The 27671-nt window shown below is 44.9% G+C and overlaps 1 protein-coding gene and 1 long non-coding RNA gene across 2 annotated transcripts; both read right to left on the bottom strand.

Moving 5' to 3' along the window:
- Positions 1-9350: 9350 nt before the first annotated feature.
- Positions 9351-11313, bottom strand: CRCT1 (cysteine rich C-terminal 1). The gene is made up of 2 exons (XM_014868219.3): positions 11180-11313; positions 9351-10052 (listed from the first exon to the last, which is right to left on the bottom strand). The coding sequence occupies exon 2, from the start codon at positions 10028-10030 to the stop codon at positions 9701-9703; it is 330 nt and encodes a 109-aa protein (XP_014723705.1). The 5' UTR covers positions 10031-10052; positions 11180-11313; the 3' UTR covers positions 9351-9700.
- Positions 11314-13454: 2141 nt separating this feature from the next.
- Positions 13455-14690, bottom strand: LOC139042051 (uncharacterized). The gene is made up of 2 exons (XR_011498252.1): positions 14457-14690; positions 13455-14071 (listed from the first exon to the last, which is right to left on the bottom strand). It is a non-coding gene; the product is annotated as an uncharacterized lncRNA (long non-coding RNA).
- Positions 14691-27671: the final 12981 nt, after the last annotated feature.

Genomic DNA, 27671 nt, shown 5'->3' with positions numbered 1-27671 from the left:
GTCCTTTTTCACTGAATATGTCTCCTTTATTGCTCCCAACTTTGTCTCTTTCTTTTCATGATCTTAGATCTCAAACTCCCAGAAAATGACTTTCCCTGCCCTCAGCCAGCTGCCATATCCACTTATAGGCTTCCTATTCTGGTTATAGTTTTCAATTCTTCCTTCAATTATGGAACTTGGGAATTTTTCTTACTTTCTTGAAAGCATAGATATGCATTAAAAGGATATTTATTCTATTTTATCCAACATTTCAGAAGGTTATAGCATAAAGATTTTAAAGTTTTTCAACAAGCAATATTGCCAGAGCCAGTAGATGATTCTGTGAAAGTTACGGGCTGTCTCAGCTGTGCTAAGGGAAAGAATTTCTGCTCTTAGGGGCAAATATGCTCTGGGGACTGTTGTGGAGTAATCAGTGGTACTCGATGTAGGAGAACCTCAAAGGGAAGCCAAAACTCAGGGACCAATTGTTGATTCTCATTCCATTGCTAAGCAAGGCAGAGTTTTTATACAATTTCCAGACTCTAAGGTTCTTGAGGACAATGCTTATGTCCTATATCTTGGTGTTTCCCTGTTAACTCAGTGCTATGATTTGTATAATATAGAAGTTGCTTGAAAACAAGTGTTGATTGACTGTTGACAGCATAAACTCTATAATTTAATCCTCACTTTGTACTTTGTACTCATCAGAAAATTACATCAAGGTGTGGTGCATTCTCACCACAAAACAGCACATTAACCCTGCACTCCACCCAGTTCAGAAACAGCTGAAAAATGCCTGGGCTCATTTTTGACATTACATCCATTCTGTGATGAATTCACGATCAATAAAAAGTAGAAATGATTAATATATTGCCTATTAAGTTAAAAATAGTTTTAAAAAAACTTTTAAGGGTAAATAGCCCAAAATTCACATCTTTAGCATTTGAAGAGATTATTAGAGATCATGTAGTAGGATCACTCATTCAGTGTCGGAAAAATCCCTTCTGCAGTAACCGGGTTAATGCTTGAACACATCTAGAGACAACATGTTAGTCACTGCTTCACAAGATAGTTTATTTCATTTTGAAAATTTTAATTTGTTAGAAAGCCTTCATATTGTTTTTAATATTAATGTAACTTTTTTCTTATCATTGAATAATTATGTTCATTATAGAAAAATGTGAATATAAATAAACAAAAGATAAAACCACTCATAATTTGTTGAAATGATTCAGAACGTAGTGGTTTCTGGAATAGAGAATGTTACATCCTATATGCATCTAATAAGAGGTCCAGAAGGAGGTGAAAGAAAGGATGAGTGAGGGGAAATATTTGAAGAGATATTGGCTCTCAATTTTCAAGAATTAATGAAAGTCATGAATCCTCAGAAACACAAATCTCAAGGGAAAATGGTTAAAAGTACCAGAGAAATGAAACAGGACTACCTCTACAGAACTGAAAATCAGGCTGGCAGCACCTCTCTTAACCAACAGTGTCAGAAAGTAGTGGGCAAGTATCTTCAAAGTGATCCGAGATAATATTTGCCAACCTGGAATTTTACATCTGGCTAAAATATTGTTTAAGGGTCATGACCAAATTAAGCTATTTTCAGATGAAGATTGATTTTACCACTAACAGATAATGGCTAAAAGAACTACCAGAGTATTTACTTCAGGAAGAAGGAAATTGAATCCAGAAGAAAAGAATTACCTGAGGTAGGCAATGATGAGAGGGAAAAAGATGAAAACATGGATAAAAATAAACAGGCTTTGGGGGCCAACCCATGGCCAAGTGGTTAAAGTGCCACATGCTCCACTTCAGCAGCCCGGGTTTGCGGGTTCAGATCCTGGTGCTGACCTACTCCACTCATCAGCCAAGCTGTGGGGGCATGCCACGTACAAAGTAGAGGAAGATTGGCACAGATGTTAGCTCAGGGCTAATCTTCCTCAAGCAGAAAAAGACAAAAAGAGGAACACTGGCAGTGGATGTTGGCTCAGGGTGATTCTAACTCAGCAAAAAAATTAATAAATAAACAAGCTTTGACAGTATAAAGCAGTAGAAGTTAGGATGGAGTTATAATATTGGACAACAAGAAAATGTAAGTCAAAAATATGGCCATTTAGGTTCAAGTGCTTTAAGGTTTGTAAGTGTAAAGAGCTACCTATCAGATAAAGGATAGAGGTCAGCCCCAACACTGACCTGGGACAGAGGTTTGACCCCACAGATACATGAGATAGAGATCTGACCCCACAGTTACATGAGGTAGAGGTCTGACCCCACACTGACCTGGGACAGAGGTCTGACCCCACAGTTACATGAGGTAGAGATCTGACCCCACACTGACCTGGGACAGAGGTCTGACCCCACAGTTACATGGGATAGAGGTCTGACCCCACAGTTACATGGGACAGAGGTCTGACCCCACACTTACATGGGATAGAGGTCTGACCCCACACTTACATGAGATAGAGGTCTGACTCCACTACAGCCAGCTTGTTCCCACGGCACATAGGCATGGATTAAGATTTCCAACTCTGGCTCCCTGTGGCACCACATGATAAGTGCCTTGCCTGGATCCCTTACTTCCAAACTTCATGCTCACTTTCTTGTTGAGGATTGTAAGATTTTATCTTTTAAATGAAGGATATTTTATTTAGTATGTAAATAAATTTTAAAAACTTTAAAGTTTTCTAATAAGTAATATTGCCAGAGACAGTGTGGTAGAGATAAAAAGAAAATGGGAAAAGGGAGAGTTACTGGGAAGGAAAAATGAATACAGCTTGGTGACTGGTTAGATACAAAATCAAGGGAAAGGAAAGAGTCAAAGATTTCTCTGCAGTTTCCGACATGGATAGTAACAGTGGCCCCACCATCTGAAAGAGAGAAATCTGAAGGAGAATAACTAGTTGAGAGATAGTTATGTTTACTTTGAGATGCTTCTGAGATACCCAAGTGAAATTATTCCATGAGGATCAGAGACTTTTAACCCGTAATTTGCAGGAAATGTCATGGCTGGAGACAGAGAGTTGGGCCACATCCATGTAAAGGAATTACTCAGATTGCATCTTTCCATCTAAAATCCTAACCAAGGGCCAAGCATGTATTAGGTCCTCAATAAAAATGGGAGGAGTGAGTGAATGAATGAGATTTCTCTGCAGAAAGAGAAAGACAGACAGCTATGGGATGAACCTCGGGCATAATGCACAGATTTAGAAGTAGAGTTAGGAGAGAGAATAACAGAGGATAAATGATTTTTTAAAAGCCCAAAGGATTAGACAATCCTGAGGGAAACGCAGTATCACAAAGGGAGGGGCAGAAAGTCATCACCAGTGGGCCGTGCTGCACAGAGGGCTAGGATCCTGGGGACTGAAGAACGATCGCTGCACGCAGAGCTCGAGAGGGCTTGGTGACCCTGGAGTGAGATCATCTGGCATAACGGTTGGTGGGATAAGCATTACTCAATGGGATTGAGGAAGACTTAAATGAGATAACACAATGAATGGCACTCTTTGGAATTTGGGGAAGACATCAAGAAAAGAAGGTAAGGGAGCATGATAGCTAGAGATGAGTTAATGCCCCCGTTTAAAGCTAAGGTAGCTTTAGCATAATTGAAAACATAGGAGAGAGAACTAATGAGCCCCCAAAATGTCATGGTTCATCATACCTCCAGGATAAAGTTGCAAGAGCTGAAGGGAGCTTTACAAGGTCCTATCTTATCTGTTCCCTGACCAGCTGTGTAACTCACCTGCCCTGACTTCCTTGAGCTCCAGCCATGCAAAGTTGTTTGCTGCAAAACACATGCACACCTCTCCAGCCTCTGCACTAAGACTGTTTAATTTAAATATTTTTTCCTATCTTCTCAGCCTGACCAACTCCTATGCATCCTTCAGGACTAAATTCAAAAAGTACCTTTTTCCAGTCCCTCAGCTGGATGAGCAGTCCCCTCTCTGTGGTGTTGACTTCCTGTGCTGACTTTAAGCATTTACCACATTACACTGTATTATGACACTTGACTCTCTCCCACTACACTACGGGAGAAGAGTTACTTCCTTGTATCATACACTACCTAGCATATAGTACACTATCAATAGATTTTTAATAAATGAAAGATTGCCACTATAGATGAATAGGAAGTCACTGAATGGGGGAGATAGAGGAAGGATGTTAATCCCTGACTTTCAGATACATGTAGTCTCATTTCATAGGCATAGAAAAGTGGCTTTTGAAGACTACAAATTAATTTTCCAAAAGTGCAGAGCTGATATAGCTACATTGTTGGCAATAGAACTAATATATTCTTAAGAATGAGAAACATTATTAAATGAGATACGTTAGAAGCCATAGATGTTGCCCTGATGCAATGTCTGTAAGAGAAGAGGAGATACTTGCTTTTCTCGGGTGGACACATCCAGAGGCAAGCTGACAGATTTATCAGGGCCAAATCATTCTGATCTGCTGCAGCGTCATTCACAGAAGAGAGGATGTTTTCCTTATCCACTATGAATGCCAGTTTTCCTGTTCAACTTGCTCCACCCAGTTAAGATGAAACTGCTATCCTGCCAGGTGGAATCTCTTACCACAACTGTTCAATGGTTTAAAGAGACCAAGATAGATCATGCAATGGGAAGGAAGATCCTGTGTGACTAACCTGATTTGGATGACTTTCTTTAACTTCTGCAATTCTGCACCATCCTGGTTCTCCTCCACCTAGATTTCTAGAATCTGAGACCCCAAAGCAGGCTTATGAATTGTCTAGCCCAAATTCCTGAATAATTTCTCTGACTTCATCACCTTTCTTCTGTTCACTTAGAACTCAACTTCCTCCTAACAGCCCAATTTCCCCCTCAATTCACCTCTTGACTTTCTGTTTTGCACATCCATTCATTTATTCGTTCATTCATTCATCCAACACATATTTATTGGGTGTCTTCAATGTCCCAGTCTCTGTTCTTTACACCGAGGTTACTACAATGAACAACAGAAACCAGGTCTGTTCTCTCAATAACTTTCACTGCCTAGGTGGGACCACATCCATTCCCAAAGGTGACTTCACCTTTGTATGACTTACTATGTATTTAGTTCAATTTTCAGGGATACTGTGGGTAGAGTTCCAGCCCCACATCCTGCCTCATGATCATGTCTTGCTAGTACTTCAAACTCAACATGTCCTGGACCAAACTTACCCTCTTCCTCCCCACACTAGTTTTTTCCCCTGACTTCTCTGTTTGTCAATGGTATCATCATTTCCCAGTCACCAGGCACAGAGCCTCAGAGGCACACTCGTTACTTCCTCTTCCTCAGTCCCAATACATCATCCAGTTCTGCCTATTCTTCTTCCTTCTGGGCAAGGCTTTTCATATCTGTCATTTCCATTCCTCACCCGCAGCCATGTACTGAGTTCAGATCTTCATTTCAAACCTGGGATGTTGCACCTTCTCACAGTGAAATACTGTGTTCTCTCCATTCGCTTCTTCCTCTAAAGCATCCTAATCATTGCTGCCTAATCGACTTAGGGTCATGCCAGAGGGTACTGCAAGTGTTATGTAGATCAACCTCTATCTTTCTAAAGTATTTCTTTCAAGACTACTTTCCTACCATCACATTTCACAAAGCCAATGCAGTTTCAACTCCTTGATTTAGTACTCAGAACCATCCATGATCTGGCCTCATCTCTCCCTATCTAAGGATGGGTCCTTGTGATCTTTTCTACACCACTGCCTCCTCTTGGATCTCTTGTCTCCTCCCTCTGTCCCAGCTTGAAACTACTCCTCTCCTTCCCAGAAATGCAATAGCTCAATGTTCAGAACATTGGTTTTGGAGTCAGACACATCCAGTTCAAAACCCTGTTCTGCCAATTACAAGTTGTGCAACCTTAGGATGGCTATCTGACAGCTCTATGTCTGTTTTCTTGTTTTAAAAAATGTGCGGAAAAAACCTATCTTGTGGGAGAGTTGCGAGGATTCAGCAAAATAATGCCCAGCTCATAATACACGACTGGTCTCACTATCAAATCTGTGTGCCAAGCAGCTGGACTTCCAAGCGACTTCCCTGGTGATGAAAGTCTCTAATGGGGTCAACGTAACTGTGAGCACCCCTTAAACATCTGTAGCTGCCAGCAAGGCAGTATCCTCATACCCATGCGCTTTCCTGCTCTGTGCGATGGTTCCCACTTTTTCTGCTCAAATAGCGCCTCCTCAGAGAGGCCTTTCCTGGCCCCCACCTAAAATCCTCATACACCTTCAGTTCATGTCTATACTTCTATCTGCTTTATTTTCATCACAGCACTCTTCTCTACTTTCTTGCTCACTTGCATGTCTGCTTCCATCTCAGAAGTTGAGGTTCATGCACGTAGGATCTTGGTCTCATTCCTTGTTCTGTCCCAGCACCACCAACAGTGTCTGATGAAGTTAAATAAACGCATAAACGAATTAATCTCTGCCTCTCCAAAGTGTCTGCATCCTTCAGACCCAGCTCAGATCCCTTCCCCCATGAAATCTTGTGACTAACCCAATCCGTGTTAACTAGCCCTCATTTGAAGTCTTGTAACAAATCCTCAACTAAATTCAGTTGAATCACTATAACCATTGTCTATGCCATGTTCTGCTTGTGATGTTTCTTGTGTTTGTATGTATTTGTATGTATTGTATTTATTTATCTGTATAAAATGTTATTTCTTGTATGTGATGTTATCATTCATACCCATATGATTATTCATATTTCTCAAATCAGACTATAAACTCCTTGAGGTCAGCAAATACTTTCGTGCAGCTCCTAGAATGGTTTAGCACCATACTTTACATGTGACGCACCAATAAACATTCATTTATTTATTGACCTCTAATTTGTTCCTGGCACAAGTTTAGATGCCAGGGATGCAGTGATGAATACAGCACTGTCCCTAAGGAATTAATTGGGTAACATTCAATTATCTCAGTGTACAGATTAAGAAGAGGTGGCTCTTGGCTCTCTTGGAAGGCATTAGAAGGCCTGGTTCAATCAGAAATTGTCACTTGTTAGCTGGATAATCTCAGGTGGGTCACTTAAACTCTCAGAGCCTCTCCTGATCTGTTAAACAGAGATGATAATACTTATCTTATTGTGAATAAGAGATTGTGAATTGTGAAAGAGATATGCAAAAACACCTTATAAACTGCTAAATTCTATATAACTATCAACTGTTATTATTACCACTGTAATATCATAATGTAAGTTGAAACTGGAGCCATAAAGAACAAAAAAAATTCAACAATATCGTCACTGTCTTATTAACAATAGTGTCTTACTATACAAAGATAATAAGAAACCCGATTCTGCCTGTTACAGTGTACTGGTTAAGGATCTTTGAGTAGACCCTCGTGTTGCCAAGTTCCCCTCAGGCCCAGCATTCCAAGGAGTGACTGCTGCCACCTCAGAAAGAATGCCTGTGCCACACAGACAGCTTTACCTGCTACTGGAAATCAGAAAGGCTGTGAGGCCATGAGCCTCATCCAAAGTATCTTTCTAGGTTTCTGTAATAAAACTATTCTTAGAATGCCCAGATCTCTCACTCTTCAAATTCCCCCTGCAGTGGCCTGCTGGCAGTTGGGGATCCATGAGCCTGGCAGTACCACCATCCATTGTCAGCCATCGGATGGATATCAATGTGCCTCATGTACAAGGTGTCTACTCCCATTTGGATTCACGTGTCTCTCAGTGAGTCATCGCCTTTCTTTCCTCAACCTCCTGCTTGAGGGTCACCCCCCACCAGGCTGGCTCTCCAATCTCTCTGTTTTCTGTCAGGCAGTTCTCCCTTCCCGCCTCATCCCTCCACCAGGTCCAGGGGCTTGTTGCTTCCACACACGGCACTGGTATAAGAGAGGCATGTCCACAGGTAATGCCATCTATTTGTAAACAGTTTCCACAAATCACCTCCCACTGGGAATCACAGAATCTCAGAGCTGGAAGTGATGGCCCCGCCCACCCAGAGCAGGGCTGCCCTTCAGAGCCTCCCTGACAGGGGTCATTTGGCCTTGGCCTTGAACATCCTGGATGAGTCAATGGAGCATTTCTGACCTCACCTCTCAGCCAATACCTCTTGCTGAGTGGATGCCATGACAGAGCTTCCCAGTCACTGGGTCATTGATGAAGCAGCAGCCAGGAAGCCAAGCTGTAATTTTCTCAGAGCCTGGGTGTGTCCACAGAGGCCCGAGTGTCCCTTCCCCTGGGGGGTGGTGATTTCTAAGGCAGTTGAATATGACACTGAGTCTGAGACCATGGATTTTGGAGTCCAGCAGACCCCAGTTTGAATCTCATCTCCCTCATTTGTCATCTGGAGGCCTTGGGCATAAACTAGCTGTGCGACTTTGGCCAAGTCACTGAAACTCTCTGAACCCGTTTCCTCACATTTAAGAAATGGGAAAATAAAAGTCTATATTTTGAGATTATTGTGAGGATTAAATGAGATAATATATGTAAAGTGCTAGCCTTGTGCCTGGAATAAATAAGTGCCCAACAAGTGGTAGCTATTGTTACTATTATGATCACCATTATAATTGTCTGTTCTGTCTTGAACCAGCAGATACCACTGCAGTGGACGGTCTTCTCCTGGTTTCCTGGTTACTGAAAGGAGTAAGTAAGGTCTATGCTCACAGGCTTGGGGTTCAGACCTCTTCAGGATGACCCCACCACCCCCATCACAACCACCTCCAGAGAACGACCTTCCCAAGTCTCTGAGCATGGCATGCCACCGCACCCCACAGAGTCCTAGAAGCCCATGGCTCCTGGTCAGACCTCAGCTGCATGGATGAGGCCTGCAGAGGGAGCTTCTCAGTCTCCTGGAAGGTTCAGCTTGAAAAGGTTTCCTCACTCAGCAAGCAAAGCAGTGGGTCAGTGATCCTCTGCAGCAAAGAAATGTTCAGATGGCCTGGCTCCAAAGCCCCCAAGAGTTGCAGATCCAAACCTTTGCCACACAGCTGCTAGGCTGGGTAGGAGGGTGAGGCTCTGGAAGGGTTTGGGGACCAAGCAGAGCAGTTAGGAGCATAAGCCCAGGAGCCAGGCATCCAATCCTCTCCATCATGCACCAGCTGGGTGACTTTGAGTAAGTTGCTTATCCTCAGTTTCTCTTCTGTAAAATGAGGATAACAGCACCTACCTCACTGAGTCATTGTGAGAATTAAATGAGATGATGCATGTTACGTCAAGTCCTTAGAACACTGCCTGGCTCCACGTATGATTTCTGCTGCCATAATTAAGTACTAGAAAGCCACTGTTGTTCAGGCATGAATTTTAGTTTTCTGCCTTTTACAAATGTGTCAAGCCAGGGCTGAGTGACAGGTGGTGGATGGGGTAACAGAACACGATAAAAATACACAAATGAAAGAAAAAACAGGAAAGGCAGAGGTAGAAGCTTTATTATGATATGTCTTAAGGAACAATTAAATCAGTAGGCATTGATTGAACACCTACTGTGCACAAGCCCCTGCACACAGTAGGGTCCAATGGACCCGTGGAGTCCAATGTCCCACCCATGGCTCTCAGGTTCCCAGGGAGGAAAATCACATGAGGGTCAGGGAGTTTTATGGGGCTGAGAACAGGGTGGGTTCCTGAATATCCAAGTGCAGTTAGCTTTATGAAGGCAAACTTTGCCCCCTCTGCAGGAGGCAGAGACAGCAGGGAGCAGCAGGCCCGGCTCTCTCGGGCTGGGCAGGTGGCTTTCGCGCAGCTCTTCGGGGCCACGGGCCCCTCAGCAGCCACCGCAGCAGCCGGTCTGGGTGTTGCTGGAGGCCTGGGATCGCTGGCTGCCACCCCCGCAGCAGCTGCAGCAGGTCCTGCGCTGCCGGCGGCGCCTCCTGGGGAAGCAGCAGCAGCTGGTGCTGGAGCCGCAGCAACCTGAGTCGCCGCAGCAACCTGAGTCGCCGCAGCAGCCCGAGTCACCGCCGCAGCAGCCGGAGTCGCCGCAGGAGCCGCAGCAGGAGGACGAGGCGGCGGGTGCCGGGGCGGGACACGGAGTGGGGCCCTGAGAAGACCCCTTGGAAAAGCCTCTGGAGGCCCCTGCGCTCTGCTGGGAGGACATCTCGGAGGTCGTCACGGCGAACCTGGAAGAAAAGCAGCTTTTCACACGGGAGCAGACTTTTCTTTCCAACAATGAACTCAGGGCTTTTGAGATTTGGCCTTGTGAGCAAGTGAGCCTGGCCTGGTGCCAGGGAAAGGAAGCACCAAGAAAGAAGGAACGCAAAGGAAGAAACCCCAAACCAGTGTTTGCAGTGAGTTAAACATGCATAGAGCAGGAAACGGTCTATGCAAGGGATCAATTGTCTTCTACTTTCTCTGACTAGAATAAGGACCACCCAGGTTCTCCACAATGGAAAATAAAGACAACATTGTGGCAATTTATCTGTATGATCCAGTCAGTCCAAAATCTTTGCTTGGCTCTTTTCCCCTCCCCCATTTCACTGCGACCTCACAATCTTCAAGTGATATTCACATAGTTAGCACTGTATTGGTGGCCTAGTGGTTAAGGTTAGATGCTCTAGCTGATGGGCCCAGGTTGGTTTCCTGGTAAGGGAACCATGTCACCCATCTGTCAGTTATACTGTAGCAGCTGCATGTTGCTGTGATGCTGAAAGCTATGCCACCAATATGTCAAACACTAACAGGGTCACCCATGGTGGACAGGTTTCAGCGGAGCTTCCAGACTAAGACAAACTAGGAAGAAGGACCTGGCTGCCCACTTCTGAAAAAATCGGCCATGAAAACCCTATGAATAGCCACGGAGCATTGGCTGATACTGCGCTGGCAAGTGAGAGGCTTCGCCATCAGTTAGAGAAGAGCCAAATCACAGATGCATCCTTGCTGCCTGGATCTAAAGAATTCACAAAGCGCTGGTCGTTTTTCCTGCCTCTGCCTCTCATTCACCTCAGCCACAAGGAAAAGGAGAGTGATCCAGCTGATGGAAATACATCCCAGTCCAGAGAGCCAAAAGACCTAGGTTCTAGTCACATCTCTGCTACAGAATTGCTGTGAAATCATCTAAAAGTCACTCCCACCCCCAGTCTGGCCTCCAGGTCCTCACTGGGACCATGAGAGGCTGGCTCACTTGAAGCTTACGGCTCTTTCCAGGGCTTTTCTCCTTCCACATCTACCTGCTAGCTATCTTCTGGCTTCTCCTCTCTGCCTTCCACTCTTCCCAACCTCCTCCACCAGGCCCTGCTTGGAGACTTACCAGACTCTGGCTCCACTGGAAGACTCACTCAGTTCTCCAACTGGAACAGGCCACCTTCTAGGTAGTGGACTGAGCAATGTCCAGCCAGAGAACCTTTTATAAGATTCCACAGGCCCTGGCTCTTGGGAGGGGCCCGTTTCCCAATAGACATGCTCACCTGACACTCACATCCCAGAGACATTCATCACTCAGGAAGTACCGTAGGTGGTGCACGTGGGTATTCAAGCCACTTCACAGAGGTGCCAGCATAGCTGTGGCATGTTTACTTTCCAAACAGGACACTGCTCATAACCGGGAAGGCTATGTGTGGTTTAAGAGAAGCCATGAGGCTCAACTGAGGAGAGGTCTGGGACCCTTTCTTGGGATGCATTCTCTTTGTTCTTTTCTACAACGTACATGCACACACACACACGCGCGTATACACCCAGCTCCCCTGGTTCACACATCCATCTCTGTGTAGTAATCTACGTGGTATTGGTAGTTCACTTACTTGTTGTCTTGGTTCGCATCTCTCTGGCTCTTGGTCCTTGGCTCCTCAAGTCAGGCCACACACCATGCGAAAAGTCTGCTGGGTTTCATCCAGATGCTTTCAGATGGGACTGAGTAAAGATGATGGTGGGGATGCACCTATGGGAATCCCAGTGGTGATTTATCTCCGTTACTGGAGATGGGAAGAAAAACTCAGGCAAAGTTATGGAACCATTAAGGCTAGAAAAGCTGTGAATGTAGTCAAGTTACCATATTCCCGTACAGCCCTGGTGGGCCTAAGAGAAAATGTATAGGATGCTAGCCCCATTGCAAAGTGCCAAACCAGCCCATGGGACCCTCTGCTCCTTACCCCACACCCAGTCTCCCTTTGAAGATAGGTTGTCCCTGGGACCACTGCCCAATGGAAAGAGAAAGAGAAAGAAAGAGAGAAAGGGGGAAAGAAAGAAAAGGAAGGAAAGAAGGAAGGAAGGAAAGTTCTTTCCCAACGTCCAAAGTGTCCATGAAAAATGGTTCTTTCAAAATAATTAACTTTTAAGAATTAGGAGAGACTTCTGAGGTCAACTGGCTTCAAAACTGCTTCTTAATCCATTGAACTACCCACAACCATGAATGTGAGAAATAAGAGAAATCCAAAACTAAGAATTCAAGAATTGATTGTGAGAACAGGTTTGGGGATGAGTGAGCTGGGAGTGGCATGAGGGAACAGACTATAAAAGATAAATCACAAAAGACACCAGTTTTGTTTAATATGGCTTTAGAGCCTGATTAACAAGTTGTGTTCCTAGGGGCACCGGTTGGTGAGTATAGGTGAGACATTCCAAGAAGTGAGGTCAATGTTAGAAAAGAGAAGGAAGTAGTGAAGTGACGACATGAAGGCAGGATCTCCTCTGAGAGATGATTTGGTCAGGAGCATGCTCATCATATAGACTTACTGTGGTCTCATATACTAACTTACTTTACCCATCACTGTTAACTCTTGTCAAAGGAAGGGATAATTGTTCATTTGTATATAAAAGGCTGATTCAGAATTATCATTTCTATCATAAACTTTCTGAATATCTCCTGAAGGAATCAGCCTATTCCTAAAGGAAATGGAAAACCCAACACAGTGACAAAAGCCCCCTGTTCCCACTCCCCACACTACAACCACACACACGCACACACACACATGCACACGGAGACAGTCTTTGGCAGAGGAGAGCCTCCTCCTTGGTTCTCTACTCATACAAAAAGGCAGGCTTTCAGGATCCAGGGAAAATGGGCTCAGACCTTTATACCTTCCTCCTAAACTCACTCCCCCAGAAATCAAGCCCCCACTCGCTCTCCTCTTTAGACAACTGAGGAAGCACCTGGGATTATAATAATCAGAAAAGTAAAGAACATCCATTCATTGGAGCCCAGGATGAGCACTTCAGATGACCTTATTCCCCATAATTAGGAGATAAAGTCTTTTTTAAACTGTCACCCATGCTTAAAGGCAACCCGCCCAGAGTACTCATCTCATTGTGATCTTTCTTTCCGAAAACCCATTCCTGACTCTCTTAATGCAAAGATTGGGCCAGGGTAATGGTCTCAAACATGATTCTTTCCTTCAAGCTCTAGTTCCCAAATTCAGAGCATAAAAGGGAATACTGTTTCCCAGAGGTCTAAGTGGCTTCGGTGCCCAAATCTGCTTCCCAAACTGATTTTTACAGTGTTCACTTGCAGTAAAAGAAGGGGAGAGGAGATGGCTTGGTGCAGGGCGTGGAAAGTGAGGGGTGAACAAAACATAATCAGGAGGCAGTGACATCAGGAAGAAAAAGCTTTATTGTTACAGAGAAAACAGCTGCATGACTGAACTCCAACCCAAGTCCTCCAAAGAACCAAGTCTGAGAAGAGAATCAGGCCAGTGACTATCAGAGGTTGGACTTCTAGACCTCACAGTGTGATGAACTTGGGCAGGAAGAAGAAGAAACTTCAGAGCAGCTCGGAAGACTTTCCGTGGGAAATGGGAGAAGAGAAAGTCTCAGACTGGGCAGGTCATCGGCACTTTGGCTCTCCAGTGATGCTCCTCAGTGCTCCTCGTGGCCTAGGTCAGCAACAGCCCCCAGAGCAACAGCCAGAGCCCCCAGAATTCTGACCAGTGCCACTGCCACAGCAGTCAGAGTTCCGGTGGTGGCGTCGAAAAGATCTTCGACGTCTGTGGTGGCTCAGGCAGCAACCGCCACCCCCAGAGCTGCAGCAGCCCCCAGAGCTGGGGCCACAGCAGGAGACTGGAGGTGGGCAGGGGGCAGGGCACTTCGGGGGGCATTTTGGGGGACACTTAGGAGTACACTTGGGTGAACATTTTGGGGAACACTTGGGAGGGGGCTGGCACTGCTGCTGGCTTTGCTGGCAGGACATCTCAGCAGGAGCTGAATGAAGCTGAAAAACAATACAGAAGCTTTAAGCTCAACTAGCTCAAGATAACTGCCTTGCATTTAAAATTGAACTATGAATTCACAAGATTTCATCTTTATGATGATTAGATTTTTAAAACTCAATTTCACAAAATCAGTTACAAGAATTATGCAAAAGGTTTCAACCTAGGACCTCCATAATTTCAAAAGAATTCCTCGAAACTTCAAAAAGACACCAATCCTTCTTTCCCTTCCCCTATCATCCACGCTCGCTTCCAGCAGAACCCTCCCTTCCAAATCCTCTCTTCTCCTTGTCTTTCTTCAAGATTGTCCTCAGCCTCCACACAGGGCTTCTCTCTGCCCCAACTCCAGCACCAAGAGTGCCTCCTGGTCCTTGAGATGCACTTTACCTTGCTCAGGCACTGGAGCAGATCACCCAGGAGGCAGGTGGACTGAAGTGCTGTCAAAAGCTCCCACCTTTTATATGGGTTCAGCTCTGACCTGGCTTCAGGAGGTGCAGACCATGTATGGGATGCTGATAGCATCTTTCACAAGGGGCATGGGTGACTACCCACACCTCACATCCTAGGGACCCAATTCCTCCCTCCATATGCATGTCAAGTATTAACCTACAGGAATATCCCCTGAGAATTGCTGGCCACTAGGATAATGATGGAGCTATGCAGATTGCACACAACGTCTGTCAATCTCACAGGCAGCTCTGCTATGCTCCCTATTTCCTGGACTGGATCAGTAGGATTCTAGACCTCTGGGATGAAGAGAAGTTCTCTTTTCTCTTTGGTATAGGAAATGGAGGGGAAAACTCCCAAGATGGAGATTAAATGGCCCTTTTTAGAATAAAGATAGAGCTCCAAACTAAAATGCCAGGCCCAAGCCATGAGGTAATGTGGCTTTTTCATCCTTAGAGGATGCCATAACCTGGACTAAGAATGCTTGATATCTCAATGATGTTATTTTAAGCAGGTATAATGCAGATGGTGTGGGTGGTTGGGCTTCTCTCCTTACCTGAACTTGACCCACCAAAAGAACTCACAAATAGCGTTGATTCAGCACTAACAATTCCTTTGAAAGGGCAGAAGTCTAGGAATGGCTTCTCTTTCCACATGTGGTCCTAAAGAAAGTATCTTTGGCCAGCCCAAGGTGAGGCAGCAGGGACCAGGTGTATGCTGAGGGTGGAGCAGGAAAGCTAGACTCATATGGGAGTTGCCAGAGGCGAGGCGTCAGTTCTGGTCATCCCTAAGCAAAAAGCATCCAGCCTAAAAAGGTCCTTTTTGTATAAATGACCTTCAGATGGAGGGGGCAGGAGAGCATAGTTTTTGCAAGTCCGTGATACAATCCAAAGCTTTTTTCCCTAGAAACATGCTGAGGGCAAGTTAGGTCCCCAGGAAAGTCATCAAAGTCTATTTAGCTGAAAATAGACAAAATACGGCATATTCACAATGAAAACTGCAGTGAGAGGAAATAAGACAGAGAGAAACATGACAGCTCAGCTCTCCGCTGGGTTAATGGGCTGCGATGAGAAGCGTATAGCTTAATTATAACACAGCTTTTGGAGAGAGATTGTCTGGCATCAGTTCCCAGCTTTGCAAACTCAGGCAAGTTACTTAATCATCATTATAAAAAGGGGCTAATAACAATTCATAGGCTGCTAAAAAAAAAAAAGAAAATAGAGAGAAAGTTCTTAGAATCGTGTCTGGGACTCTTAGTTCAAAATGCTAGTTTAAAAACAATGTAATCATTATGGATACTCTTAAATCCATGAGAAAGTATCTTTTTAAATTTCAAATTACTGATCTGCTGATTTTTGAAACCAAAACTATTTGTTGCGATATCAGATCTTAGCCCTAATGTTTTCTTACAGCAAAATATTGAGTGCTTGCTTGCCACCGGAGAATGAGGTTACAAGAAAGCATAATCATTATGAAAAAATACAAAATAAGGAGGGAGAATTTAAAATTCACTTTTAATCCCATCTCCCAAGTATTCTTAATATTTTGCTATTTTCCTTCCAGTCTCTTTTTTACTTTTTCCAGTCTTTATCACTTTATGGTTTTTTGGTGGTTTGTGTTTTGTTTTGACTTTACATAGTCCTTATCACGGTACTTATATGAGTTTATTTCACTAACTTTTCATTTAACATTTTAACATAAACATTTCCCATATTGCTATTCATTCTTCATAAGCATTATTTTTGGTAGCCATGGAACATGTCATGGAGGGCACAGAATCCTTTAATAAGTGGTCAGGAGCATGAGTCCTAGAGCCAGTCTCTGGGTTTGAATCGAGCTCCCCACTTGCCAGCACTGTGATCTTGGACGAGTAATATGAGCTCTCCGTCTCCCTCCTCATCTGTGATATGGGGAAAGTAATAGTATTTATCTCATAGCATCATCTACAGATTAAATGAGTTAACATCCATAAAACTCTTGTAATAGTGCCTGGCCCGTAGTAAGCACTCAGTGAATATTAAAAGTAAACCCTGATGCTGTGCCCCTTCTGAATGTCAGCACACAGAGGGTGGGGTGGGCTTAGATAAATACCACCAGGTGGGGAGGCAGGGAGGCTGCTTTGGGTGCCAGAGCTCTGTGCATGGGAGATCCATCTGCTCCTCCTTTGCTGAGACATTTAAGAAAGGATACATAACACAGGCTCTGAATTTCTGGAAAAAGAAGCCCAATACAAGTTAAAGGAATTACCCATTTAATACATGGGTATGATGAATTTTAAAAGGAACAATGTCCATCCCCTTTTCTTATAATTATTTGGGTACATGGCCACCAAGCTGACCGCCACATGATGACGTCTATGAGTTTAGTGCTTTGCAGGCAGCAGACCCTCACTTTTCATTTCCTTGAGTTGAATTGGCTATTCAGTAGGGAGAATGGATGCCTACAACAAATCCAAACCCAGATTTTCTTAACAAATTCCTGGCATTTCATGGAATTATAGACTGGAAGTTGTGGAAAGGACCTTAGCCATCATTCAGAGACAGTGGTTCTCAACCCCAGTGAGGCCTGACATTGACATTCTCCAAAAAAAAAAAAACAAAAAACACTTCACTGGGTGGTTCTCGACTACAGGCAGGATTGAGAATCCCTGACTTAGATCACACCCTTTGATGAGGAAACTGAGGCTCAGAGATGGAAAGAGGCTCGCCCCCGATCACACAGGGAGAGAGAGGCAGAGCTGGAATTCCAAGCTCTGTCACAGGCCCCTGCCTCTTGAAAATTTTATTTCTTTTTGTGATTTTTTTCTAGCAAGCTTTAGTTTGCCTAATTTGCTTGTTAAACATAGCTATTGAGGTTGGAATGAAAATAATAATAAACATGGTGAATCACTGTCTGAATTGGATGTTTAGAAAAGTTAGCAATAATCTATACCACTACTGCTCTAAGGAACCAGGAATTGAGTACCTGTGTCTGAAAGGCAGTGTCTTGCGTCAGAGGGGTTGGGCCAGCTGGCAGGCCCCCAAGAACCCTCCCAAGGGTGGTCCTTGGCTCAGAAGTTCAACCTTGTCCATGCCTCTGAGCTCATCAGTCCTGGCTGTGCTGAGTCACTGCAGCTAACTCACAAGAGACTGATGACGTCAATTTACAAAGAAAAACATGAGTATCAAATGTTGACCTGATAGATACATTCTCTCCCTGTAGGAAAACTCCTGGAAGAAGTCAAGTCATAAGCTGGATGTGCTCGGTGAGGTGAGGTTGCATAGTGGCTTCCAGTTTGATGGTGAAGAAAAGTAGGTGTTCGCATCAGGTCATCTAAATACCCTTAGCCCTGGACAGATTTGAGTGGCCCTGAAAACATCTGCTCCCTGGCTGCCCTTCCTCTGTGCTCCTTTATAGATCAACCCTCCCACTGCTAGACCCTGGCCTGGGAACTACCTCTGGAGGGGCCTTTGCTGAGCACTGCTCTCATCCACTACATGCTGATTTTGGAGTTCAACATTGGGAAGGTAACTTTATTATTTATTTATCTTATTTCCACTACTCACTATCGCCCTGACACACATTGTAGTACACAGAATAATGTTTCTTCCCCAAAGATGGCCATGTCCCCATCCCCTGAACCTGTAAATATGTTACCTTATACTGCAAAAGGGCTTTGCAGGTGTCATTAGGTTAAGGATTTTAAGAGGGGGGAATTGTCTTGGATTATCCAGGTAGACCCAGTGGAATCACAGGGGTCCTTATAAGAGGGAAGCAAGAGGGTCAATGTCAGAGAAAGGAGATGTGACAAGGGAAGCAGAGGTTGTTGGAGTGATGCACTTTGAAAATGGCCATGAGCTAAGGAGCATGGGTTGCCTCTGGAAGCTGGAAACAGCAAGGAAATGGATTCTCCCCTGGAACATCTAGAAGAAACACACTTCTGCCAGCACCTTGATTTTAGCCTAGTAAGACCCATGTTGGACTTCTGACCTACAGAACTATAAGAGAGTAAATTTGTGTTGTTTTAAACTACTGAGTTTGTGGTAATTTGTTACAGCAGCAATGGAAAACTAATACACACACCTAGATTAAAAAAAATACCTTTGAGTTTCAGAACATGTTTCAATTACTTAAAATGAGATCAAATTTATTAAAATTATTTCCATTGATGTTTGGGATTGAAGGTTTACATCTCTGAGTTTGACAGGATGTCTGGCCAAAGAGAAGCTCAGTGAAGAGATGACAGAGAAAATTGTCAAAGATAAACAAAGATGCTGCCTGGGCTTATCCCAGCTCTCCCACTTGCTAGCTGTGTGACCTCTCTGAACCTGTTTCCTCATCCACAAAGTGGGGATAATAACAGTGCCCATCTCACAAGGTTGGTGAGGATTCCTTGAGATAATGCCTATAAAGCCCTTAGGCCTGGCATGCAGGAAGCACTCAGTAATTCTTAGCCTTCCTTATTCTCGTTGTCTTACTATTGTCTTCATCAGTAGCAGGAAGTGATCACTAGAAACCCAAAGATGTCAGGACTGTTGCTAGGATTCCCAGGCCCCTCTTCCAGCCTTACAGCTGCCAGCAAGCTACTTCCTGGATCAGGGCTTGACGAATTCCGTAGAGTAGGATGGACAGATGGCCACCACTTTGGGCCTATTTGAATTGCTAAGACACTACTTGTCCCTCTTCTCAATCAGAAAAAGGGCTTCTTGCTCTTTCCCCCATGGAGAGCTTTTTACTATTTGTATGGTGTTTTTGTATTCATGCCTTTATTTGAATATTTACAATAACTCTATGGGGTAGAACTCTCTTCTCCCTGTTATAAAAAGAGAAAATTAATTCTCAGATAGTCCAAGCAATCCTTCTAACGTCACACAGATTAGAGAGATGCCAGGCTTTGACCCCAGCTCTTTGGGCTCTAGATCTTGTGCTTGCTCCTCAAATCATAGTTCCTTTTAGCCCAGAGACATGGTGGACAGGCCAAGAGTCCACAAGGGATTAGAATATAAAAATGGTCTAGGGAAAACTGGATAACCACATGCAGAAAAGTGAAATCAGGCCCCTGTCTTACAGCACTCACAAAAATGATCTCAAAATCATTAAAGACTTAAACATAAGACCTGATACTATAAAACTTCTGGAAGAAGGGAAGAAGCTCCTTAACATTGGTCTTGGCAATGATTTTTTGGATATGACCACAGAAGCACAAGCAACAAAAGCAAAAATCAACAAGTGGACCACATCAAAAGCACAGCAAAAGAAACAATCGACGAAATAGAAAGGCAACTTATGAAATGGGAAAAAATACTGGCAAATCATTTATTGGATAAGGACTTAATATGCAAAATATATTAAAAAAAACTCGTACAACTGAATAACAAAAAAAATCCAATTAAAAAATAGGCAGAGGAACTGAATAGCCATTTTTCCAGAGAAAATATCAAAATGGCCATTGGGTAGTTGAAAAGGTGCTCAACATCACTAATCATCAGGGAAATGCAAATAAAAACCACAATGAGCTATCACCTCACACCTGTTAGAATGACTATCATCAAGAAGATGAGGTACAAGTGTTGATGAGGGTGTGGAGAAAAGAGGATGCAACTGTGCACCTTGTGCATTGTTGGTGGGAGTGTAAGTCGGTGCACCCACTACGGAAAACGGTATGGAGGTTCCTCAAAAAATTAAAAATAGGGGCCGACCCAGTGGCATAGTGGTTAAATTCGCATGCTCTGCTTCAGCAGCCTGGGGTTCACAGGTTCAGATCCTGGGCACAGACCTACACACCGCTCATCAAGTCATGCTGTGGCAGCGTCCCACATACAAAACAGAGGAAGATTGGCCCAAATGTTATGTCAGGGACAATCTTCCTCAAGCGAAAAGAGAAAAAATTGTCAACAGATGTTATCTCAGGGCCCATCTTCCTCACCAAAAAAAGAGAGAGAGAGAAAAAAAATTAAAAGTATAACTACCATATGATCCAGCAATCCAACTTCTGGGTAAATAGCCAAAGGAAATGAAAATAGGATGTCAAAAATATATGTGCACTCCCATTTTTATTGAAACATTATTCACAATAGCCAAGATATGGAAACAACCTAAGTGTCCATCAACAGATAAATGAATAAAGAAGATGTGGCATATATATACAATGGAATATTATTCAGCCATGAGAAAGAAGGAAATCCTGTCATTTGCCACAACATGGATGGACCTTGAGCACGTTATGCTAAGTGAGATAAGTCAGACAGAGAAAGACAAATACTGGATGATCTCATTTATATGCGGAATGTAAAAAAGCCAAACTCACAGAAACAGAGAGTAGGTTAGTGGTGACCACGGGCTGGGGGGTAGGGAATTGGGGGGATGTTGTTAAAGGGTACAAACTTGCCACTAGAAAATGAATAAGTTCTGGAGATCTAAAGCACAGCACAGTGACTGTAGTCAATGACACTGTATCACATACTGCAAAGTTGCTAAGAGACTAGCTCTTAAATGTTCTCACTGCAAAAAAAAGAAACGATAATTACGTGACACGATAGAGGTGTCAGCTAACTCTACAGTGTTAATCATACTGCACTGTATCCATGTAGCCAATCAATGCATTGTACGCCTTAAACTTACACCGTATGTCAATTATATCTCAATTTTTAAAAATGCACACAAGCAAACCATAAATACCCATCTTCTGAAAAGATAGTGCAATATGGCCTTAAAATGGGGCTTTCATCTTGCCCCAAGTGACTGCCGTGCTGGGTGGAAGAGCCCTCTGGCAATTCTGGTCTCAACCAAAGAGCTCTTCTTCTTGCCTGCCTGGGCACCACCACTTCCAAGAAATGAACGCTGAAGACGTAGGTGGAGGCAGGGACACCAGAGACTTACTCACAGAGCTGCCTGGGGCCCTCAGGTGCCTGTAGCACTTCCTGGAAGAGCCTCACCTCTGGGCCCCAGCCAGCCCAGCTCTGCCTGCCCGTGGATCCCTGATGTGTGGGATGCTCTCTCCTCTTGAGGCTCTTAGTCAGCTGCAGTGTTATCATCTCCATCAGGAGCGTTTCCATGGCTGGAGCGTGGAGGCTGGGATGCCGTGGGAGCCTCCAGAGTGAGTAACCAGAGAAAGGAGGATTCCGCCTCTTGGAGAGTAAGTAAATATCCGGGGTGGGGACTCAGAAGGATAAAAATAGCTGAGGAGGCTCCTGGAAGCACATACACTGAGGAACCTTATTTTCCCAGCTGGCAAGGCTGGAAGCTGCAAGCACAGGTGAAGTGGGCAGGCAGCAGGGAGCAGCTGGCTGCAGAGCACAGACATCTGTCACATGGAGTTAAAGGCAGCTCTCTCTGGTTGGGGGGCGTAACACGTGACTTGCTCTAGGGAGCTGGGCTATCCCTCACATCTGTTTGATCTGCCTGTGTTTGCCATCATCAGTGGAATGTCTTCAGCAGGGAATTTTTTAGTCTCCCCAACTTACACTGAGGACCTATAGGGAGCCAGGCCTGTGCTAGGCAGTGGAGAGACAAAGGTGATAAAGCCCCCATCACTGCCCACTGAGAATTGTCAGTCCAATAGGTAGACAGGTATGTCTGTCCCAACAAGCTATGATAGGAGCAGATTCTGATGAGTATGGACCAAAGTTTAAGCAAAGTACTTCAGAGAAGAAAAAGTGTATAGCTAGTTACAATAGCATAAACAATAGAAGGATCCCATTTGTGTGGGTCTCTCCAAATATATCTGTATATTGATAGACAATACATGTAAATAAACAGGAAAAAAAGCTGGATGAATCTGTATTGAAATGTTAACAGTAGTTACTTCTGGGTGGGGGATTGTAAGTGTTTCTTTTTTCCTTTTACTTACTCAGTTTTCTAATTTTCCTGCAACGAATACACGTTTAATACACGGATAATAAAATGTTTAACTTAGCACAGAGATATGAAATGCACTGAAAGTGTCAGAAAATACTTCATGAAAGTGGCATTTGATGCTTTTATTCACTTTTGCAGATATTTGGAGTGTCCGTCAAGCACCAGGTTCCATGCTTGGTACTGGAGGCACAGGCAAGCAGTTAGATGCAGTCCTGTCACTCCTGGGGCTCAGAACGCTGCCCTCACTTCTCTTCAGTTGCCACCTGTCTGATCTCTGCAGCCCTCTCTGTCAGAGTCACTTTTTCAGACGCTTAATCACACCCTGCACAGCATTGCCCTGCTCCCTGTGTGGATGTCATTTACCCCCCGAGATCATGAACTCCTTGGAAGCTGGATCTATGTGTTATCCTTCTATTGAGTGCCCAAAGCTGGGAAAACATGAGTACCCTGGGTGGCATACTGAACAGAGCCAATTGGAAGGGAGGGGACATCGTGGCCTAGACAGGAGTCAGTCTCAGTGCCAGAGGCCCAAGGGGACTTATAGCTCCCAGCCCTTGACCCAAGCTCAGCCTGAGGATGGTGGGTTCTACTCTTGTTCATGCCACTCGCCGCCAATGGGCTGCCTCATCCACAATGTGCACAGAGAAGAGATCCAATGTTCACAGAATTGAAATGACTGCTCCAAAGGCAGGCCCCACACCCATATTTGAGAAAAAAAATTCTCTCTACCCAAAGACACCACCTTCTCCCTTAAGATCTCAAAGCTCCATTGACTATGTTCATACCCAAGGCCTAAAGAAATCTAATTTGACTTTGTAAACCTGTGGCCTAGCTCTGGACTGAGTACGTGGTAACCATGGTAAATGGGGAAGAGAGGTGATGGGGAGAGGGAAGGAAGACATGAACAGAGGAGGGAAATGAGTGACAAGTATAGTTCTCTCTTCCCACTACAGGTCATTCTCCTTCAAGTAATGGTGATTCTGTTAACAAATAAAAAATAATAATAGTAAGGAGAAAGTGGATCTCACTTGTAACGAAGAAGAAAGACATTCATATACCTTAGCAACTGGGATTTGAGATTATAGGTTGCAGTGGCTTCCTCCTCCTCTCTCCTCCTCCAACACACGATCTGGCCATGTCCACAAGCCCATGCCCACCACTGCCCTGGACTGTCCCGGCCCTGCAGTGCCAAGACTTCTGCAAGCTTCTCAGTCAGGCTCCCAGTTCTGGCAGACAAGAGGAGCGTGACTGAGTCATGGTATAGGAGTCTGAGCAATTTACCAGATGCTTAAAGTCTCTAGCTTAATGACGAAATGACCATGAATTTCCTGCTGTCTTTGTGCCAGCCTCCCCCACCAAAATCCAGAGAGGGATCTGGGAATGTGACTGTCTCAGTCCCAGGTCTTCAGATGGCTCCATACACGGAATTCAGTCTCTAAACCCTCTTTCTACTCCCTCTACTCATTCTCTTCTCCCCTACCTCTGCCTCAATATCCACAGGTCCTCTCACTCCTTTAAATATCATCCATCATAAGGATCCTCATCACCGCCATGTGAAGGCCTCTCTCCCTCCTCCCAACTCCCTGCCCTGCATCCCTAACCCTCTGATGACATAAACCTCATTCCACAGTTGACAGTTGACAGTGAACCCACCATCACTACCTCCCCAAAGTGCCTCAAGTCCCTTAGTAAATGGCCCCAAGACCCAAGGCTGAGAATCATCCTAGCTTCTCCCTCTTCCTCACCCCACATCCAGTGATGCACCCAGGTTTTCTCCTCCCAGCTCTACTGTCTGCTTTCCTCAGACCATCATCATCTCTCTAAAATGTAAATCTCACCTATTAATAACTTTCAATGGCTCCCTATTACCCCCAAGGGGAAAAAAATCCAAGTTCCTCCAAATGGTGCCTGAGTTCTTCTCCTACCTCCCGGGGCTTGTCTCCCCTGCACCATATGCATGCCACAGCCACACCCAGTTGTCACAATCCCTAAACGCATCTACATGCACCCCTGCTTAGAACGCTCTTCCTGCTCCACTCCTGCATGAGTCCAAGGACTGCCCTCTGAGGAACCTGCCCTGACAGGACCCCAGCCCTAGCCCCCTGCAGTGGAGAGCCTCTTTGACAAGGCACGTGTCATGTCCTGTGCTCACGATTGGCCTCCCCTATTGGATTCTGAGGGTCTCTACATTAGGGTCTGGGTGTTCCCTGGGGGTATCACAAAGGCTGGCACATAATCAATACTTTCAGGAAGTCTTACCCTTTTTTCTGCACTGAGAGCTTCTTGGGGGCAGATGCCTGCATTATTCATCACTATGTGTCTTCAAGGCCCAGCACAGAGCTCACAGCATTCAGCAAGCATTTGTTGAGTAAAGAATGAAAGAATGAGAGCTGGTCTTCATTTTCAGGGAGGGAGGAGGTGCACAGCACTAGCATAGTCACTGCAGAGCACATTCTGACCTTGACTCATCCTGATTCATTTGGAAACTGTGACTGAAGTCACTTCTCTTCAGCATGTTGCCTCGGTCTCCCTGGGATGCTGGGCAAACAGGAGACTTTAAACACTGGAAATTCCGGATCCCTTCTAGAAAAATTGAGGGACATCAGGTCCTACTTGGTTTATTCTAGACTCTATGGGTCATCTGGAGTCTGTCAGAGATCTGGCCCATCCCTCTTCATCCAGAGGATGGAATTGACCCTAGAAGTCAGGACCAGTGCCCAGGGCTCCAGCCGCTGAGCCCATGTCCTTTCCATCTCCATTGTATGAACTGTCTAATTCCCTGGACACACCTAGACTGAGGGAGGACGTGGGGAGGTGGAACATGGGAATAGAGTCCTGTAGTGCCTAACACAGTGTCCACTCACCTGCCAATTGCCCATTTGAATGACGGGGAGCTCCAATAGACTCTGGGAGGTCTTAGGGGGAAAGTGACTCCTGGTTTCTGCTGATGATCACCCGTAGGCTGCTACTTGAGGGGAGCAGGAGATGGGCCTCCAATTTGGTGGATGCAGTTACTGTTCTCCCAAGGAGGTTGATCTTTGAAATCCCTTTGGAAGTGGCCAGCTTTCTGAACTTCTGTCAGTTCCTGCAGATGTCGCAATATTCCTAGTTCTCAGGGGTCTTCTGGTGTAGAGAGGGCTTGGGTCCTGGACCAGACTCTTCATATACCAGATAGTTGATCTCTTCAGGTTTCCAGTTTATTGCTAAACCCCAAAACCCAGAAGATGCTTGGAACAGAGTAGACATTCATTAAATATTTGTGGGTAGAAGGAGGAAGGAAGGAAGGGAAGAAGGAGGGTGATCCATGTGCCACTGTTTGCACCAGCCACCACTGAGCCAGCTGAGAGAGAAGTGTGAGCCTCCTATGAGCACCTAGGTGCCTCATTTGAGAAGCTGAAGCCAACTTCCCAGAACAGAGGCCACCTCCCACCAATCCCAAGACTCTTGGACGCAAATACTCATTTACCAGAGCAGAAAGCATCTTGGGTCAGAAAACTTAACAGTCAGTGAGGCGTCCTTTGTGGCACATGGCAGGGGGCTATAACCCTCCGTTGTTATGTCATTCCAGCTCTGTCTCTTCCCGGGGCTTTCAGCGCATCTCTCCCACAAGCCACCCCAGCACTGTGGAAGGACCTTGTCTCAGAAGCACTGTGGGCCTCAGTTACTGAACTGCCATGTTTCTCTGTGGGATCCAGGAGATAGAGGTGACTAGAGCAAATTTTATTAAGGACCATGGTGAGTCATTAACAACTTTAAATTGAAAAAAGGATCCGTTAAGCAGAGTGAGTATAGGGAAATAAAATTGAATATGAAACAGGGAAATTTGCTCTTGAGCCTCAGTTCTGCCATATCAACTCTATCACCTTAGACACATCACGTGACTTCTCTGAATCTCAATGTTCTCATCTCAAAAATGGAGGTCAGTAGCATGCTACCCAATCCAATGAGATCACATATAGCAAAGTACTTGGTGAGCCATAAAGCATTATAAAAATATAAACTAATACTGATAATATAAACATAATCAAATAATGATGATAATAATCAAGGCCAACCTATGAGTGGCTCTGTCTCTCACGTAATCCTGAAATTTTACATGATGTCAGTGAGCCTGGGGGTTGGAGGAAGGCAAGACCTGGCAAGGAAAGACCCCAGGTGACAGCTAAGTGTCAATGACACTTCCAGGGCATTGCTGGCACCTGCCTGGATGACAGTCCTCAGGGCAAATACTATCCTGGCCCAGAGTGTGAGAAAGCAAGAAAGAACCTGGTGGCTAATCTTTGTGACCTGGACTTGACCCTTCTGGGACTCCTCTGATGACTGGGGAATGAGCACACCATTCTCCTCAGCTGGTTCTGCAGGCCCTCAGGAACCAGAATGTCGGGGCGGGGGCAGTGCCTGTGTTTGGGCAGCCGCTCTGCCTCTGGAGCAGCATATCCTTGTGCAGGATAGGAAGAGGCTAGGTGAGATGACCTCTTCAGGCCCATCCTGTCCAGGTAGATCCCATGGAACAATCCTGCAGGTCTCTCACAGGCTCTGTCCTAGGGGATCACAGTCCCTTGAACTGTGGCCAACACCCGACACTGTCAACTCCACCTAAGCAGTGATCCCACTCACGGGCACACCTGGCTTAGAGCAACTTCTCTCTGACCTTGCATCAAGAGTGTCACATACAAAGACATTTGAAGCTGCTACTGGAAGTTTCATCCATCAGTCAATCAATCATTCAGTCCTCGAAAACAGATCAGGCATTATGCTAGACCCTGAAGATACGGATGAAAAGAAACTCTAGCTACTGTCCGTAAGCAGTTCCCATTCTGTGTCAAGGTAGGTTTGGAGTGGACAGGCACATAAATATATACATATAAGACAGTAAGACGTGTGCTGATGGACTCTCCCAAGACATATCAGGACCGGAGAATGGGGTGGGCAGTGATGGGGGAGGTAAAACTCCATGTTCTCTCTTCATGCACACCTGACTGGAGGTGAATGACTTCCCACCAACACCTTTGCCCGCTCCTTTAATCTTCTAAGCTAGGAGCCAGAAAGAATCCAAGTTCTGCCATCCTTTATCTAGGTGACCTTGGGAAAGTCACTTATCTTCTTGGGGCCTCAGTTTCCTCATCTGTAAAATGGGAATGGTAATGGCTCTTCATCTATTCACTCAAACAAACCGCAATTATTTTTTTGAGCAGCAGCGATATGCTAGGCTTTGGGAACACAGAAGTGAGAAGACACGTGGTCCTTGATCTCATGAAGTTTAAGCAAAGACAGACATTAAACTAGGACATCACATTAGTACTGAGAGCTATAAAAGGA

This window comes from Equus asinus, chromosome 25 (genome assembly GCF_041296235.1).
Source record: "Equus asinus isolate D_3611 breed Donkey chromosome 25, EquAss-T2T_v2, whole genome shotgun sequence".
NCBI classification, from domain to species: domain Eukaryota; kingdom Metazoa; phylum Chordata; class Mammalia; order Perissodactyla; family Equidae; genus Equus; species Equus asinus.
The sequence above is the reverse complement of the archived record's forward strand: the minus strand, read 5'-3'. Positions and strand labels throughout refer to the sequence as shown.

Coding starts and splice junctions, on each gene's coding strand:
- CRCT1 (XM_014868219.3), bottom strand. CDS start 10,030: ATGTCCTCCCAGCAGAGCGCAGGGGCCTCCAGAGGCTTTTCCAAGGGG.